The sequence below is a fragment of the Mastigoproctus giganteus genome, chromosome 12 (genome assembly GCF_048544385.1).
Source record: "Mastigoproctus giganteus isolate SK-2022 chromosome 12, ASM4854438v1, whole genome shotgun sequence".
In the NCBI taxonomy this organism is placed as follows: Eukaryota; Metazoa; Arthropoda; class Arachnida; order Uropygi; family Thelyphonidae; genus Mastigoproctus; species Mastigoproctus giganteus.
In genome coordinates this window covers 178,290,987-178,308,359 of record NC_143586.1, presented here as the reverse complement: position 1 = coordinate 178,308,359, position 17,373 = coordinate 178,290,987, and the positions used below count along the sequence as shown (strand labels likewise).

The following is a 17,373-nucleotide window of genomic DNA, read 5'->3' as shown; positions in this document are numbered from 1 at the left end:
ATCAAATATCAATAGACAAAATTCTTACTGGGAAAAACTTGGAGCGGCCTCATACTAGTATTTATGGCCAAAATCACACTGACCTCCATCGGCTTCTGGCCCACTGGGGTTTCCCCGGTAAGGCCTGTGGACCAGTCCACCTCATTTGGCCTGTTACACGCACAATATCATGTGATATTGTGTGTACACAGGCCAAATGAGGCAATTCCAAGAACAATTAGAAAGAATGCAGAAAAAAATATAAGCAACCTTTATAGCAGGAACTACTCAAAGTGTAACAAAATCTTAGATCAACACAGATCTAAAAATTGGTAGAGATGGAATCCCTGTCATCTGTGTGGATAGAAGATCAAACAAAGAACAAGTTTGATTATGATAAAAGCAATAGCAAAGTCTTATTACGTAATAATTGTAATACAATACGTAAGTATTTTATTTTGATTTTTTATTGTGTTTGGTAATAATGTTTTGGTTACAAATGTGTGTTCAATCTTGGGTTGGTCAGCATCTAACCCTATTTTTCCTTGTAACTCCTTGTGAACATATGTTTATATTTGAGTGAAAATGTAGAGTAACATTAGTATATTGTTTTAATTTCAGAAAATAGATTACACTAGGTGGACAGCTCCAGAATCTCATAGGTCACCTAACTATACTGTGAAAAGTGACATGTGAGTAAATATATCTAAATGATAATATTTTAAAGCTAAAGGTTGTGTGATGAAATGAATTAATTTGTGTTAATTCTACAGAAATCATAGGTCGGTGACTGTTTTGGTTATGGTTCCAATGACAATAATCTGTACACTCTTTGAATGCAGTGGTAATTTCCACTCTTCACATCCATTCCTGAAACAAATAAGATCTCAAATATTGCAAATCGATAACAATAAACAGATTGACCAGTTCTATTGGTTCCCTGGGCACACTGGAATACCAGGAAATCAGCATGCTGATAAAGCAGCAAGAAACCTCTATGACAGTAATCACTTCCAGATTCCTTATACAGATTAAAAATCAACCATATGCTTTGCAAGTATATTCATTGAAAAGTTGAAAGGTATTTGGCATAAATAAATATATACCAAGTTACAAAACATAAAGAAGAAGAAGAATCCTTATCTGTGGAAATCCATCTTCCTATCAAACGGAAATGAAATAATTGTGCTGGCCAGAGCACATTTTGGTCATACTCGTCTCTTTATATTGCTAGGAGATGATCCCGCCACTTTGCTTTCACTACAGTTCAGCACTAACTGTACAACCTATTTTTTATTTAATGCATGCAATATCGGTCTGCCAGATCTGCATCCTTCCAACTCCTCCTAGGAGGAGTTGGAAGGATGCAGAACATTACTGAGCTGAAGAACATCCAAACATTACTGAAAGAACATCCAAGAACATTACTGAGCTGAAGAACATCCTTCCAACTCCTCCTAGGAGGAGTTGGAAGGATGTTCTTCAGCTCAGTAATGTTATTGGAGATAAATCCAATGTATAAATATTTAAAACTGATTAATATATATAGGTACTTCTAGACCATAATCTATTCATTCCTGCTCTGCAGGAAGAACAAGGTATGAAGGTGTGTTTGTTTTAATTGCGGTCACCAGGGTTTCCCTTATATACCATTGTACATCTGAAAAGGCAAAAGGCCAAGGCCGACAAGTGTATATATGTAGGTGTGTTATGTAGTGTTGAGTGCTGGCAGCTGGCGACTTCGCAGGGAGCCCCAAGGTGTTTTGGGAAAGGAAGTGGATATAAGAATGAGAAGTATGGGAATTGGAAGGGAAGTGAAAGTTAGATAGAAGATAAGGGGAAGAAGAAATAGATATCCCCTGAAATAGAGGCGCCTCCGTAGCCAGGTGGGAAGGAGCAGCAGTGCGTAGCACACGCTTCTTGATTAGACCGGGGTTCGAGCCCGTCACCACCAAATACGGAGGATGCGGAAAGGTCAAGGAATGACCACCGCATATCCCTGGAGCAATATGGCCTTAGTTGCTAATGCTCCTAAAAACTAATTAACTAACTAACTAACTAACCCTGAAATAGAAGAGATGAGAGTAGAGAAAGTAAATAATACAAAGTATTCGGGTATTTTATGAAAAGGAAAATGAGTAATAGAATGAGAAGTATGGGAGCAGGGGGGAGAAGGGGAAATAGAGATAAAATAGGGGAAGAAGAAAAAGACATCCCCTAGAAGAATGAGTAACATAGAGTAAGAAAGTATAACAGATTTAAGAAAGACTAGTGAACAGATACTTAATCTAAACTTAAGACCAAATATCAGTCAACCATAAACAATAACAACAATATGTACATTGGCTCTAGCTTTTGACCATCCCACAACACAAGTTGGGAGACTTAACGAACCAATTCTATTTCCCGAATCATAATTACGTAAACGGGAAACAAAGAAAACCATATGTAGACAAAAGCTAAGTTAAGTTTTAAGCCCATTACAATTCAATACTAGCAAAGAGTTAGCAATACCCACCCACAAGTATAGCGAGAAACAATAAAACAAAATTAGAATACATATCCGCAACCAAAATCATTCCAGTCCCTCCCAACTCAGGAGGAGAAGAAACAAGGACAGTTTAAAGTCTCTCCACAAAAGCAAGAATAATTTCCAAATAAATCTACATTACATAGAGAAAACTTCTTGCAACTATACCATGCAGTAGGGGACCAGTTTCCCAGCTTTTCCGTAGTACATACTGATGGATCAAAGAATGATGTCCACGTTGGAATCGCCGCAGTTTTTCCAAACATCACATTAGCTTATCAGTTATCATGTGAGTTCAGTATATTTTCCACCAAACTAATAGCAATTCAGGTTGCACTGAATCATATTGAGTCCTCTGATATTAACAGCATAATTTTCACAGATTCTTTAAGTGCACTTCAAGCACTAAAAAACACCATGAACATCACCCACCCAGTCGTGAAAAGAATAGTCAACTCTTTACATACCTTATCAGAACTTGGAAAAAACATACACTTCTGCTGGGTCCCAGGACATATGACAATTCCTGGAAATGAACTAGCGGACAATGCTGCCCAAATTAGCTCACCTACCACCCGAGAACAAGTGCCTCATCAAGACTATCGAACCAATAATCCAGGAAAAATGCATGTGCCAATGGCAGTTATCATGGGAAAATCAACCTAATAATAAACTTTGAAGTATCAAGCCAAACCTTGAGCGATGGCCTTCCAGCTTTAGTTCAATCCGACATCAGGAGGTAATATTGGCTGGTCTGCGAATAGATCACACAAATATCACTCATGGTTATCTTTTAAGAGGAGAAATACCCCCTCAATGTCATCACTGTAATACAATGCTCTAAGTGAAACACATTCTGGTTGAATGCACAAAATATACAAGAGAACGCCAGAATCTTTGCACTTCAGCCACAGCAAAAGATCCTACACTTACCTCAATTTTAAACAATGAAACAAATGTCTCAAGCATATATAACTTTCTCAAGATGATTAAAGTATATCACCTCCTTTAGTTAGCTAAAAAAAAAAAAAAAAAAAATCACTTTCTGGTTCCTTTTTTCCATTTTCTCTATTTGAGAAGAAATGGCATGCATAATTATCATATGTATGGCACACTATGGTCATAGTTGCTGATGCACCCAATAAATTTCTAAACAAACAAAACAAACAGTTTCCAAAAGGACATCTCCCATTTACATAATACATTGGCCAAACAATTGTTAAGGGACAAAAAAAATCACTTATTTACAATAATTTAACTATTTATAATAAACATCCAGAAAACAATTACCTAATTAATATAACTACAAATCACAAAAAAAAAATGACATATCACTGTGTAGCCAACATATTAACTCCACAATGTCTATCCTCTAAATTCAGAGGGAGACCACAATAACTTCTTGAACATATATACACTTTACAGCCAATGAAGGGCCAGTCAATCACCAACTCTACATTTCAGGAGATTATCCTGCCAAGCACTAACAACATAAGTACTGGGTCACCAAACCAGAGGCCCAAAATACTATGGGAAGTTCAACCCTCAACAGTCAAGACTTCCAATATTACAAGGTGCAAGTGAGTCCACACAAGCCCACATTCCAAAAAAGGCTCAGTTCAATACATTAGTTTGTTAGACAACTAATAATTAATAATCTTTAGGAGAAAGAAACACACAACTACAGCTCTTGCCAGTAAGTAATTCAACAAATCAGAGACAGTAATTGTATCACCAATGCCTGGATAACAACAACTATGGAGTAAAAAAAAAAAAAACCACAAGATCGGACATACAGTAACAGTTCCAATCCAGCCAGTTCACCAATAACAAAATGAAAACCTTATAGTATATGCTATTAAACCAAATGTCCTTGGCCAACAGATGTTTCCATCCTGACAAATCAAATTCAACCAGGGCAGAATCAATTCAACAAAACAGTTCTTTTAAACACAACTAGGTTTTTATTGCCAATGGCCATGATATACAATTCAAAACAAGTTGTAGAGTTTGCAACTTTGATATTTATTGTCAGTTAACATGCACTTTCTATCAGAATCTCAACAACTCAAGACAAACGTTTAATTAATTTCATCCAAACCCAGTCAGGAACCATCACTAGGTAAAGTCTATTATTTAACCTATTTACAATTGGGTCAAAATTTAGTTCACAACTTAAACATGCCTTGATCAACCGATCACAAGCAATAAAACCCTATCAAGGATTCCAATCTCGAATCCAAAAGTCGACAGTATAAATATTTATACATGCTAAATATTTCCATGGTTTACACATTTTATCAATGTAATTTCATTAGATACATTTACTCAAGTAGATAGCATTTCCAGAAATTACAAAACTTACAGAACATGATTATATGATTAACACATATAGTAAAATTAACCATGGTCATTGAGATCGGCATGCATAATATGTTTCATTCTGCTGAATAATTTATCAGCAAACTCCACTAATGCCATGTAATTTTCTCTATTTACAAGAAAATGAAACATATCACTCCAGTTATATACATTTGTAACCTATATCTAAGGTTACAAATGTAAGACACACAGTCAAAGATCAGGTACTCCACAGTTTCTGGTGCACCGCAATAACGGTTAGGAGAGTTTGAAAGACCAGAGGAAAAAGCTTAGAATTTAAGCTTCCATGACCTGTTAAAAGAAAAGATATATATAATCCTGGAGAAAATGAGGTCAGCTGTTTCTTACTGAATTCTGTTACAATAGGCATAAACCTGCAAGTAATATCTTCTTTTTCAGAAAGATTCAAATCGACTGAATAGGCTCCTGCCTGCACAGGGATATTTTTGCGTTGATTATACAAGAGATATTGCAACACAGCATTATATTGTATGGGGATCCTGCCTCACAAAACCTGTAAGGCCACAGTTGAGACTGTCCTACAGGCATGAGAGACAGCCAGCAGAAAGAATCTTTGAGCCTGCATTAGATGTTTTTTAATTAGACAATTATTAAACCTGAAGATCCAAGCACAATTATTAAACCTGAAGCTCCTATTATATGCATAACATATTCTAGTATATTTGTTCCTATTATAATAAAACTTAAGGGTTGAGGGTTTGAACCCTCAATCATTTTTTGTAATTCTAATAATCTTTCCAAAAACAGCCTTAATTTTTTTGTAAGATATACTTTAACATGGGTAACAAAATTAAATCTATCGTTTATCATAATGCCTAAATATTTATATGATCTAGTAATTTTGATTGCCTGATCATTCAATCTGACATTTGGAAGTCTATTTAAGTTAAGATAACCCTTAAATAACATCTGTTTGGTTTTTGGAATGGAAATTTGAAGTTTGTGAATTTTGCACCAATTGTTCAAATCCTCCAAAATGAAGTTTGGCCTATTTTCCATTCAAGATGGGACTGGCTTAAAACAAGAACAACTAGATCGTCCGTGTATGCAATTTTCATAATATTCTCATGTTGAACTGAAAGCCACCCATCAAGGATCACGTTCCAGCATGCGGGGCCAAGAACAGATCCCTGAGGGCAGCTTCTGGTCACAGGACAGCAAAAACCCGAAGAGACGGTAATACTCTTATCACAAAAATAGTTGGAAACCACATGATAAAGTGGAAAAGAGACCCGGCCTCCCTGAACCTCGCCTGGATGCTTTGCCACCAAACAGTGTCAAAGACCCCTTTGAAATCCACGAAAAGGCCGAGGATATACTTGGACTCAGGGGAAGACACAGAATCAATGGTTAACTTAATAGCATTGACAGTCGACTTGCCTTTAGTGAAGCCAAACTGCGTATGGACATTGACCTTTAACAGAGTAATATGTTTGAAATCAGACAAGTTTTTCAAGAGCTTTGCCCAATATGGGCAACAAAGCAACTGGCCTGTAAGAATCAGGAATGCTTGACTGTTTTCCATGGTTTTTTAACAATAACTTCAGATTTGCAATCTTCCACGACACCAGAAATCTACCTTCTTTAAGACAAGCATTCATCAAGTTAAAAATGACCTGCGGACACACTTTCCAGACACGTTTAAGGACAGCAACCTCAATCAAATCCAAGCCAGGACATTTCCCGTTTTTCATAGAAAAGATCACTTGATTAATTTCTTCATTCAAAAACCTCTCCTTCCTATGTTAGATGTTTCATTCTGAGGTCTGTCTGCTCAGTGCCCTCAGGTACTGTGACATCCTGATGTATTAAGCTATCTAATATAGCATTTATTGACTCACTCCAGGAAATAGTCTCCATGCATCCATATGTAATAGTTGAGAACACTTCACCCGGATGAAACTTGTCCATAACTAACTTGTAGGGTAAACCCCAAGCATCATTATTGATAGTAGTATTTACGAGGCGGTCCTAGGCATTTTTCTTTTCATGATATATAGTATTAAAATATGTTCGCCTGGCAGTCATAGAGATATGCTCCAGACTTCCTATTTCCTCTCTGGGCCTATTACCTCTCTCTTTGCCTTTTGAAAATCCCTTCGCAAATTCTTTACATTTCTCTTGAGATCCATCAGTCCCACCGACCACCACGGAACAAAGGTTTTCTTGCGTTTCTTTTTTCGAAGAGAAGCATCAAAAACCATCATAATTAACTTTGGTGCCTCCGTAGCCAGGTGGGCAGGAGCAGCAGTGCGTAGCACGCTCTTGATTAGACCAAGGTCCGAGCCTGTGACCACCAAATACGGAGGATGCAGAAAGGTCAGGGAATGACCACCGCATATCCCCGGAGCCATATGGCCTTAGTTGCTAATGCTCCTAAAAACCAGATAACAACAACAACAATTAACTTTTGGACCTCAATAGCCTGAGAATCTGCATCCAGAATTTCAAGTTCTTCTATCTTTTAGGTAGTAATATTTCTCAAAGTTTATTGTCAAAAAGCAGCCAGTCTGACTCCCAAGACCATGAGAGTCATGCAACCCTCGAGAAAATGGACTAAAATCCAAAATGAAAGAAATAGCATCATGGTCACTCGCAGACCACGAAGTATGCACTTTCCAATCCCTGATGAGAGAACCAAAGGTAGAATTAGACAAAGTAATATCTATATACGACCGACCCCTAGAGGACACGAAGGTAGGAGGATGATTGGGAGTGTTCCAGGCAGTCAGATTCTTAGTTGTAATGAACTCTTCAAGAACCCCCCCCCCCTTTTGGTCCGAGATAGGACTATTCCAAAGGGTTGAGGATGCTTTACCGTCCATCATGAAAATAACCTTTCTACCTGCTAGCCTGTGTAAAACGTTTTCAGTATAATTTAGAAAAGGATTAATATCCTGATTAGGCTGACTGCACTGGAAATAAATGGAAATTGCAAAAATTTGGCTGAAACTACCCTCCAAGCAAGCACAGGCAGTGTGAGAAGAACAAAGACCAGTTATCTTGGTCACTGTGATTTCAGGAGTAGCAACAACTAGAGCTGCCCAGACTCTAGCAACAGCGTTGCTGCCTTGACCAGAAATATCTGTATTAGGCTGAATGACCCTACAGCCAGAAGGAAGACCTTCTCTTCAAATAGGCCTCTGGGGTTGGGTATATTCATACTATGATTTTTTAGTGTTTCTCACCAACCATTGAAGTAAAAACGAAAGATGAAAAAACCAAATTCTTAAAATTTTAATATTTACAATAAATTTATTTACAAACAAAACAAAATACTATATTACTGATGATAGCAATTTTAAAATAAGACAACTGTGATATACAGTAAATATACAAGGTGATAATACAAATACAAACACTAATAATATTAAGAGTAGGAGACCGGCAGAATTACTTAATAAGTACAGGTCACTGTTGAACAAAAGCCGAGAATTAGGGTTGAATTTGAAAGTGTCTGCAATTCTGCCCAGACACGATAGGAGGGAGTATATGATGAGAGCCTTGTCGATCAATTCGGCCCTGGAAAGATTGTGCAAAGCTCAAGGGGTAGAATTTTTTTCAGCCTGGACTGTACTTGTTAACAGGAGAGATTGCTTCTACAGGGATGGGATACACTTAAATAGAAAGGGTGCAAGAATATTTGCTGATGCTATCGAGGCAGTTTTAGGTGGGTCGGAAAACTGCTAGCTTGGGGGGAGACAAAGACCAATAGATTGACAGTAGCCACTGGCAGAGGTGAAAGAGATTCTTGCACTGCTTCTATTAGAATGAGCAGAAGCCTGAAAAACAAGATGCATGGTATTTCTGAGACTGCTGGGCGCCATTGCGGTACAAGTAAACACATGGGTTGTGTTAGGGTAGCTAAGAATAGAAACAGGTGCAGGTGTACTTGCGTGTACACCAATGCTAGGAGTTTAGTAAATAAATTTGAGGTATTGCTCAAAACATCAAAGGCAGATATTGTCGGGATTTCAGAGACGTGGTGTCACACAGATATAAGGAATGCAGAACTGGAATTTGGGGAGTACAATGTCTACAGAAAGGATAGACAGGATAGGAAGGGAGGAGGGGTTATGCTATTAGTTAAGAAACTAAAAAATCCAAGGAAATGAAGCCAGTCGACATCGCTGGACAGTGCAGTCGAGTCAGTTTGGTGTGACTTAAGCATTGGGAGATCAAAATTGAGAGTAGGGTGTGCTATAGGCCTAATGACGCTGATGAGTATAATAAGAAACTGTACAGAGAAATAGAGTGGGCCAGTAAATCTGTTCTTGGAAAACTTCTGTTCCAGGAAAATTAATGGAGGCACTGGTTAAAGAAGCATTGCAGGATCATTTAGACAAGACTTCAGTTATAGCTCAGACACAGCATGGTTTTGTTAAGGGGAAGTCTTGCCTGACCAACTTGATTGGATACTATGATGCAGTCACAAAAGAACTGGATGCAGGGAATAACTTTAATATTATATACTTGGATCTTAGAAAGGCTTTTGATACTGTTGCACATGGAAGACTGCTACACAGATTGGAGCAGTGTGACATTGGAGGCAAATTGCTGCTATGGATAAAGGGGTGGTTGAGGGGGAGAAGACAGAGAGTGGTAATCAATGGACACTGCTCATCGTGGACTAATGTTATTAGTGGAGTCCCTCAGGGCTCAGTGTTGGGTCCATTATTGTTTTCTGTATTTATAAATGATATTGATGATGGTATATCAAGCTTAATGTCCAAGTTTGCAGATGATACAAAGGTTGGCAGGGTTGTCAAGGACACTACTGACACTATGCTGCTGCAACAGGATCTGGAAAGGTTCGGCAGATGGGCTGAGAGGTGGCAAATGAAGTTTAACATTGACAAATGTAAAGTACTACACATGGGAAACAGCAACCCCCAGAGCAACGTATCAACTCTGTGGTACTACACTGACAGTGGTAGAGAATGAAAGGGACTTGGGGGTGGTTGTGCAGGCAGATATTAAGTTCTCTGAGCAGTGCAGACGGGCTGCAAGAGTAGCTCATGGAGTATTGTCAATGATATACAGGAATTTTTCCAGCAGGGATAAGGAGGTGATTATTCCATTGTATAAGGCAATGGTCAGGCCACACCTAGAGTACTGTATACAGGTCTGGAGGCCTCATTTCAAGAAGGATGTAGAGCTGCTGGAACGAGTACAGAGAAGGGCAACAAGATTAGTGAATGGAACAAAGGGGTGCTCTTACGAAGAAAGGCTTAAGTTTTGCAAATTACAGTGTCTGGAGACTAGGCACCAGCGAGGTGATCTGATAGAGGTGTATAAAGCCTTGAATGGTTTAAGCATGCTCAATGCTGATGGGATTCTTCCTCTAGCTCAGAAAAATCACCTGAAAGGGCATAAATTCAAATTGAGGAAAGACAGATGTAGGATAGACGTGCGGAAATTTGCCTTTAGCCAGCGGGTGGTTGGTTGGTGGAACACACTTCCATCCCTTGTGGTGGAGGTTGATAGCCTAAATAAGTTTAAGGCTCAGCTGGACAGGTATTTTGAATGAACAAAGGGGTAAAGTGGAAGTGGTTTTTTTTTTTTTTTTGGCTGATGCTGCATAAGCTTGCTTTCTTGCATCAAATGCCTCTACTAATACTAATAGTAATGCTAATACCGAATTTAAAATACAATAAAATATACTAGGTTAAAAGCGCTAAAATACTAACTGAAGCTTTCAAAGGCTTCTGCATTCTTTGTCAACAGTGTACTTCTATTCTGCAGTGCATCATTAAATACCAGCAAGTTCGCGGTGCATCTCACGTAAATGTATACTGATCCCGTCGGAACCGGAAGTGGCTCGGGAGCGTTTCAGGCAAAAAACGTTCATCCCCTCCAAGGATTACCGCCTCAAAGAGGGGATGAATGCGTGTGCCCCTATCTCTATTTATATTATTCTCAATAGAACTAATTCGTAAGCTCTCGAGCCACTTGCAGTCCCAAAATCTATGCGCCCGATCAGTGATGACAGCTTCGTCTGGGGAGATTTGATGTTGCTTCTCCCAGAAATGTTCAGCTACGGCGGATTTACCATAGTCTGCATTTCTTGTCGCATTTGTGTGCTCCCCCAGACGATCTCTGGGAAGCCGTTTTGTTTCTCCCACATAACACTCCCCACACTCCGGGCATTTAATACTATATACGACCCCACTTATATTTTTCATTTAAGACAGGGTCCTTGACCTGTGACACAATTGTGTGCAGCTTCCTGCCTGGGAGCTGCACACAACGTGTCTGGTAATTCCTTAATATACGAGCTAAACGTTCGGATAAACCCAGGTAGTAGGGGATGTATGTGGTGGCTATTGGCGTGAAGGACTCACTTCTACTCTGCCCTCCACTAGTGTATTTCTCTATGATCCTCCGGGGATAGCCACACTTCAAAAGATCCGCTGTAACACGTTCATACTCCATTTTTCTATCCTCTGAGGCACTACGATGAGATTTTGCCCTATCCACTAATGCTCTTACCACACTGTTCCTGTGATGGTTAGTCTGAGCTGAGTTGTAGTGTGAGTATTGGCTTTTGCACATAGATTAACCAGTTGTTCCCAGGCATTCTTCTTTTCTCTATAAATTTGATTAAAGTAGGTTCGCCTGGCCAGCTTGTAAAGGTCACCCAGACGGTCCACCTCAACCCTTGCCCTATTATTTCTCTTGGCACACTGATAGTTACGCCGAGCACGTTTCAGTTCATTTCTCAGATTTGTGAGATCCTGAGACCACCAGGGCACATGATTCTGTTTTCTCTTTTTCTTTGCAAGAGAGACATCACAGACCAACCTTATTAGGTCGTTTACGGCTCCCACCTGCTCCATTGCCGGCAGTTGCCCAATTCTCTCAATGTTATCAGCCGTGGCTTCTGCGCACAGCCTGTTCTCAAAAGTTTCCCAATTTGCACCCTGAGTCCTGTACCTTGGAAAATCGTTTGAGTTCCTTCTTGCCATACAGCCTGAGTCCATAACAACTTCAAACGTTATGGGGTTATGGTCACTTGCTGACCATGCAGTTCTAACTTGCCAGTTTCTTATGTTTTGTCCAAATGTAGAGTTGGACACCGTAATATCTATGAAGGATTGACCAGATGCTGAGACAAAAGTAGGGGGGGGGATGCCCTACGGTGTTCCAAAGATGTAAGTTCTTAGTTAGGATTAACTCCTCTAATAACTCGCCTTTGTGATCTGTGAAGTGACTGTTCCATAATGTAGATGCAGCATTTGCATCCATACACATAATAACTCTTCTACCTGCCAATCTGTGGAGAATATCCTCTACATAGTTTAGGTAAGGCTCGATCTGTTGATGTTGTTGAGAGCATTGAAAATACAATGAAACAAAATACACCTGCCCAAACGTACCCTCCAGACAGGCACAGGCAGAATGTGTGGAGCACAAGCTTGTTATCTTTGTGACAATAATGCCTGGATCAACTATAACCACGGCTGCCCAAACCCTGGCCACAGCGTTCCTGCCACTTCCAGTAGTTTCAGTATTAGATTGTACAATTTTTGATGATGATGGTAATCCCTTTACAACTCCTTTATATGAATACACTTCCTGAAGGGCTAAGATTTGGATATCGTGGTCAGAGATTATTCTAGTTAAGTCATTAGAGACCGCGATCGACCTTTGACAGTTCAATTGCAAAACTTTAATTGGTTCGCTAGTATTATGATTTATATTACGATTGAATGTAGTTAGTACGCGACTTGGTCACCTCTTGCACGCGTATATACTCAGGACAGCCGTTGTCACGGTAGGAATGATCAGCTTTCTTCTTGCGCATTTTACAGTTGGGACAAGTTGCAGGAGAAGCCTTGTCAGGACAAGACTCAATCTGGTGCCCCTGATTGCCACAGTGCCCACAAGTATATTCAGTTTGATGGCAATTACGTGCAGAGTGCCCGTAGCCGAGGCAAAGCATCGTGATGCTATAATAAAATCCTTTACTCCATGTGATGCCCATCCAATGTATACACGATTACCAGTATTCAATAGAATTTTCCTTATGTTGGCAGGGGTTTCAATGACCCAATGAAAGTTATTCTTAATTTTAGACTTAATTTTAAATCTAACCTTGACACATTTTTTGAATTCGTCACCAGTTATACTGTAATCGGCAAGGTTCTTATCGTATAAATCCTCAAGAAGATCATTATCAGTGATCTCTTTATTAACGTCATATATTATAAGAGTGGGATTCAATTTCTTAGGAAGGTCCACATTTAAATTGTGATCCTTAAACTTACTACACTTCTTGAGTTTCTCAAGATCATTGTTAGAGGCAGCCTCAATTACAATACCTCTATCTCTAGCCTTTCTTATTGATTTTATCTTAATTCTCTTCAATTCTGATTAAAACTCCTTTGTCACCATTTGTTTTATCTCGTCACTTGTTTTGAGTTCACTTTTGTCATCAGCACGCACTAATACCGCGTGTCTGGTTTGTGTCCCAGAGGGGATCGCACTCACATTAACCTGTTTGCCTACACCATAAGCAGCTACACCAGCATAGCTAGCTGCTGAAATTTGAGCAGGCAATGTTTTATATGCAATTTCAGTTTTTAGCTTTCCATTCTCAATGGTTAGTTCAAGTAACATGCGTTCCATGGAATTCCATACTTTGCCAACCTCGGCAATCATGGAATGGGTAACCTTAGTCCCATTCTTAAGAAAGTGGGGGAAAATGTCCTAAAATATCAACAATATTGATAGAAGGGTCCTGGAGATCGGCTAGTCCAGCCTCCGCCAGTTCCAGGGCAACGGTCAAGTCCCCTGGCATGGAAGATGAGCAATTTTCGTCAGACATAATTACTAAAGTTATTGAGATATACAGTAATTATACATAAGTTAGACAACTCTTAATGCATCTTCAATAGACAATAATACAGCTCATTCCAATTATATATCATTTGAGATATTTATGCTATAATTATTGTATTTATGATGCCATTAGTTAGATCACAACAATATTGTATCCAATTGTTATTTGAGATTAGAGTTAGTAATAAAGTGGCTTACTGCATCAAAGCCGGTGTCACCAATCAGAGACAGTCGTGGTGGTCACGTGATCAACGATGGCAAACAGAGGCTTTATTTACTACCACGGGGGAGAAGCAATGGCTGCCTCCATAGGTACATAATTATAGGACACTAAATTTACAGCTACGCAGAGACTAGTTTGTAGTGAGCCAATCATCTAAATAATAAAATGAATCACTATTACTATTGAGGAATAGTTCACTGCACCACTCAGGTTTTAAAATAAGCAATATCAAGATGATCTACAACAGCCAAACCTATGTGGCATTTCAGCGCTGTGTCCTGTTGAAAGCAACGATGCACAGCCCGAAGTTAAAATTACCCATATTTTCGAAATGCCTTAGAAGTTGGGCACAAATAAACTATCAACAGACTCGCCAACACCTAGAGAACTCGATGGGCACAATTTTAACCCGAAGAGAAGACTTTCAACCACTTTGAAGACACAAAATATCAGCGCACCAAATTCATGCAACTGACCTGGAGGGACGCCACCCACGCGTCCACTCTCGGAGCACAGTAGAAATGCGACCGCACTGACCGACAACGACCGAGGGCTATTGAAACAAAGGATACAGATAATAAACGCTGGTAACTTGCAAAATACCCAGTAAATACACAAAGATTCCTCACGTAGGGAGTCCGCTGTAGTTAAAGTTTTGCTGGATACACTTCACTGAAACAAAAAGCACTTAAACCGCATAATTATCCAAAAATCACGGAGCGATGAAACAGCATGACGGTAACAACGGCCTCCAGTATGGCTGACCACAGGAAGAACAGGTGCAATTTTTCCATAGTAGACCATGTACCAAAAGAAACCCACAGTGTCCAATGCTTTGTACATAGACAACTTCAGTATCACCTGCCATTCACACAACTTGATAGTAAAGGGAACTGCAGATTGCTATCAAGAATATCAACACATGGGCATTAAATAATGGATGCTGACTTTCAACATCAGAAACTGTGTGCACATTTTTCAGCAAATGGAATCATCACTGGTTCCAGAATCAAAATTACATGGACAGCTCACCCCTGAAAAACTGCATGTCAAATGTTTAGGACTAATAAAAGAAAAGAAATTGACCTTTTTTAACACATTTACTGCCAGAATGCATATTGTTTCAAAATGAACAGCAATTTTTACGCCTTGACACAGCTATGCTTCCATTCAGTTTCAGTCAATAAATGAATGCTGTAAAAAGAAAGGCACATGAATCACTGTTTGATAGTGACACACTGATTAAACCATGAGCTCTTTGCATTATGGCTAGGATTTTGCTTATTGTGAATTGCACAGCCTATAGAGTATTATTAAAGCTGTATACTCGTTTTAAAGTTTCGTATGTTCTTTATTTATGTAGTTTAGTATTTGCTAGAAGAAAAGGTAAGAGAACTTCAGCAAGTATAATCTTCTTTTTGAAGATTATGCTTGCTGAATTTTAATTTTTTAGTTTGTGAGGATGACTTTGGAATGGTGTTGGCCAGTGGTAAGCATCATTTCAAAAATGGGCTCATGAGAGCCCATTGTTGAAATGACGTTCATTTTACAAATGAAATCCTGAATTCAATTATTCAGTATTCGGATCCGGAACTACGGTTAATGGTGCAATTGATCAGTTATGAATTTTAAAATTGCTTCATTTTTGATTTAATTACAGTTGGACCTTTGTTTAAACAAACTTCTTTATAGCGAATTTTTTTGAATTCCCCTTGGTAATTACATTTAAAATAGTTTCCGTAGAACGAAGAAAATTTTCATATAACGAACTGATTACAAACAACTTAACTTTGTACTGATTGTTCCCACTTCTGTCCTTTAGGCAGTTTAGTCAAAAAGCACGAATTCAGGGTTAAAGGAATTACCATTCCGCAATGTTAGTGGTGCCCGTCTGCCCCAACCTACCAAGAAGTCGTGCTAGTCAATATGCTTTCCATAGCCAATCAGAAGATTAAGGCGTATTCCCAACACAGATAATAGCCTCTGGTCAACCTGCATTGTGGTTACTTTACTCCGGCAAACAGTCATCTGCTTTTCGCAGAAGTGAGTGCCTTTCAGTAAATTTCTCCTATGTTTACATGGTCACAGTAGTTGAATATCCACAAGGATTCTGACATTTTGCACAGTATTCAAAGTGACAGTGGCGACATTTGGGTGGGGGGGGGGGTGAAGGCAACTAAGATATTAAATAAATTCCAAAGATGAAATGTTGGCAGATTTTGGAACTGCATCAATGCCTTCAGTGAAGAAAATGTTCCAAAATATAATGGCATACAGGCATTAATTTAAAAAAAAAAAAAAAAAAAATTGTATGCATTATAACACCAATCTCCAAAAAACCAGTGTGGTTTAAGGATGATTGCTAAAGAACTTGATGTGGAAATTATAAAGGTTGGTTCTGTGTTCGGACCACAGTGGACATCTTGCAGACTGCAATTGCGATTTGGAGGTATTATCATGCTTTGTGCAAACATTTTGGATCAGAAGTTAATATTCAGGATTATTAAACAGACTTTTAAATCTGGAATTTCTTAACAATATAGCTAACAATACTAAAGATCGATATTCTGCTAGACTTCTCTTACCTTTCAGAATCTTTAGAAAGTCGCAGCATCACTATAGTAAAAGCAGATAAATTAATTATTTGAACTATCAATGCTATTTCTGATTTTAAAAATTCTGAAGAAAATTATGAAGCTAAAATTGAGAGCATGTTGAAGTTGAAAAAATTTGAAGGGTTGGAAATTGGAAGTAAGAACATTTAAAAAATTGCCTTGTGGAAAGTTATTAAACTGCATTGTTTTATCCTTAAGGATCGGTTATTAATGTAACAGGGTAATTTTAAATTAAATAAAGAAAATAATGATATCACTGACAATGAGGAATTGAAAGAAATTTTAAAAATATGTTAGTCAGAATTGTGGAATATGGAAGAACTTTCGTCTCCATGGTAAGAGGAATGAGAGCCACGGCACAAAAAATGAATAAGAAATCTAAGTTTTCTAATAAAATATGAAATAAAAATTAATAATTTTCGAGATTTTGTCAAAGACAGTTTATCTTTAAAATCGAGTGAAATTCCCTTTTCAATTAAAAAAAAAAGCCAGAAATATCCTTGAAACCGTTACAATTAGCAGTGCTCAAGCTGAGTGAGCTTTCAGCATAATGAATAATATTGTAATAATAAAAAGAACTTCTTTGACAATTAAACACATTGAAGATATGATGACCATGCATCTAAATGGAAAACCATTGCTTCAATTTGATCCAGATCATTACATCAAATCTTTCCTCCGTAATCATCGCTCAGCTATTGAGCAAAGCAGAAGATCGACAACAAATATTAATAAAGAAGTAAATATATTTTTTTAATGTAATCTGTGATTTTTGTGTA

General features: G+C 38.4%; 1 protein-coding gene across 3 annotated transcripts in view; it reads left to right on the top strand.

Moving 5' to 3' along the window:
* LOC150077627 (putative inactive tyrosine-protein kinase Wsck) overlaps window positions 1-17,373 on the top strand; it is a 359,285-nt gene that overhangs the window by 232,073 nt on the left and 109,839 nt on the right. For all 3 annotated transcript variants that reach the window (XR_016547735.1, XR_016547736.1, XM_090386934.1), the window contains exon 13: window positions 601-671. Coding sequence is in view for 1 of the 3 variants with exons in the window: in XM_090386934.1 (XP_090243060.1) it covers window positions 601-671 (71 nt within the window). In the remaining 2 variants the exon portion in view is untranslated. The remainder of the gene's footprint in view (window positions 1-600; window positions 672-17,373) is intronic.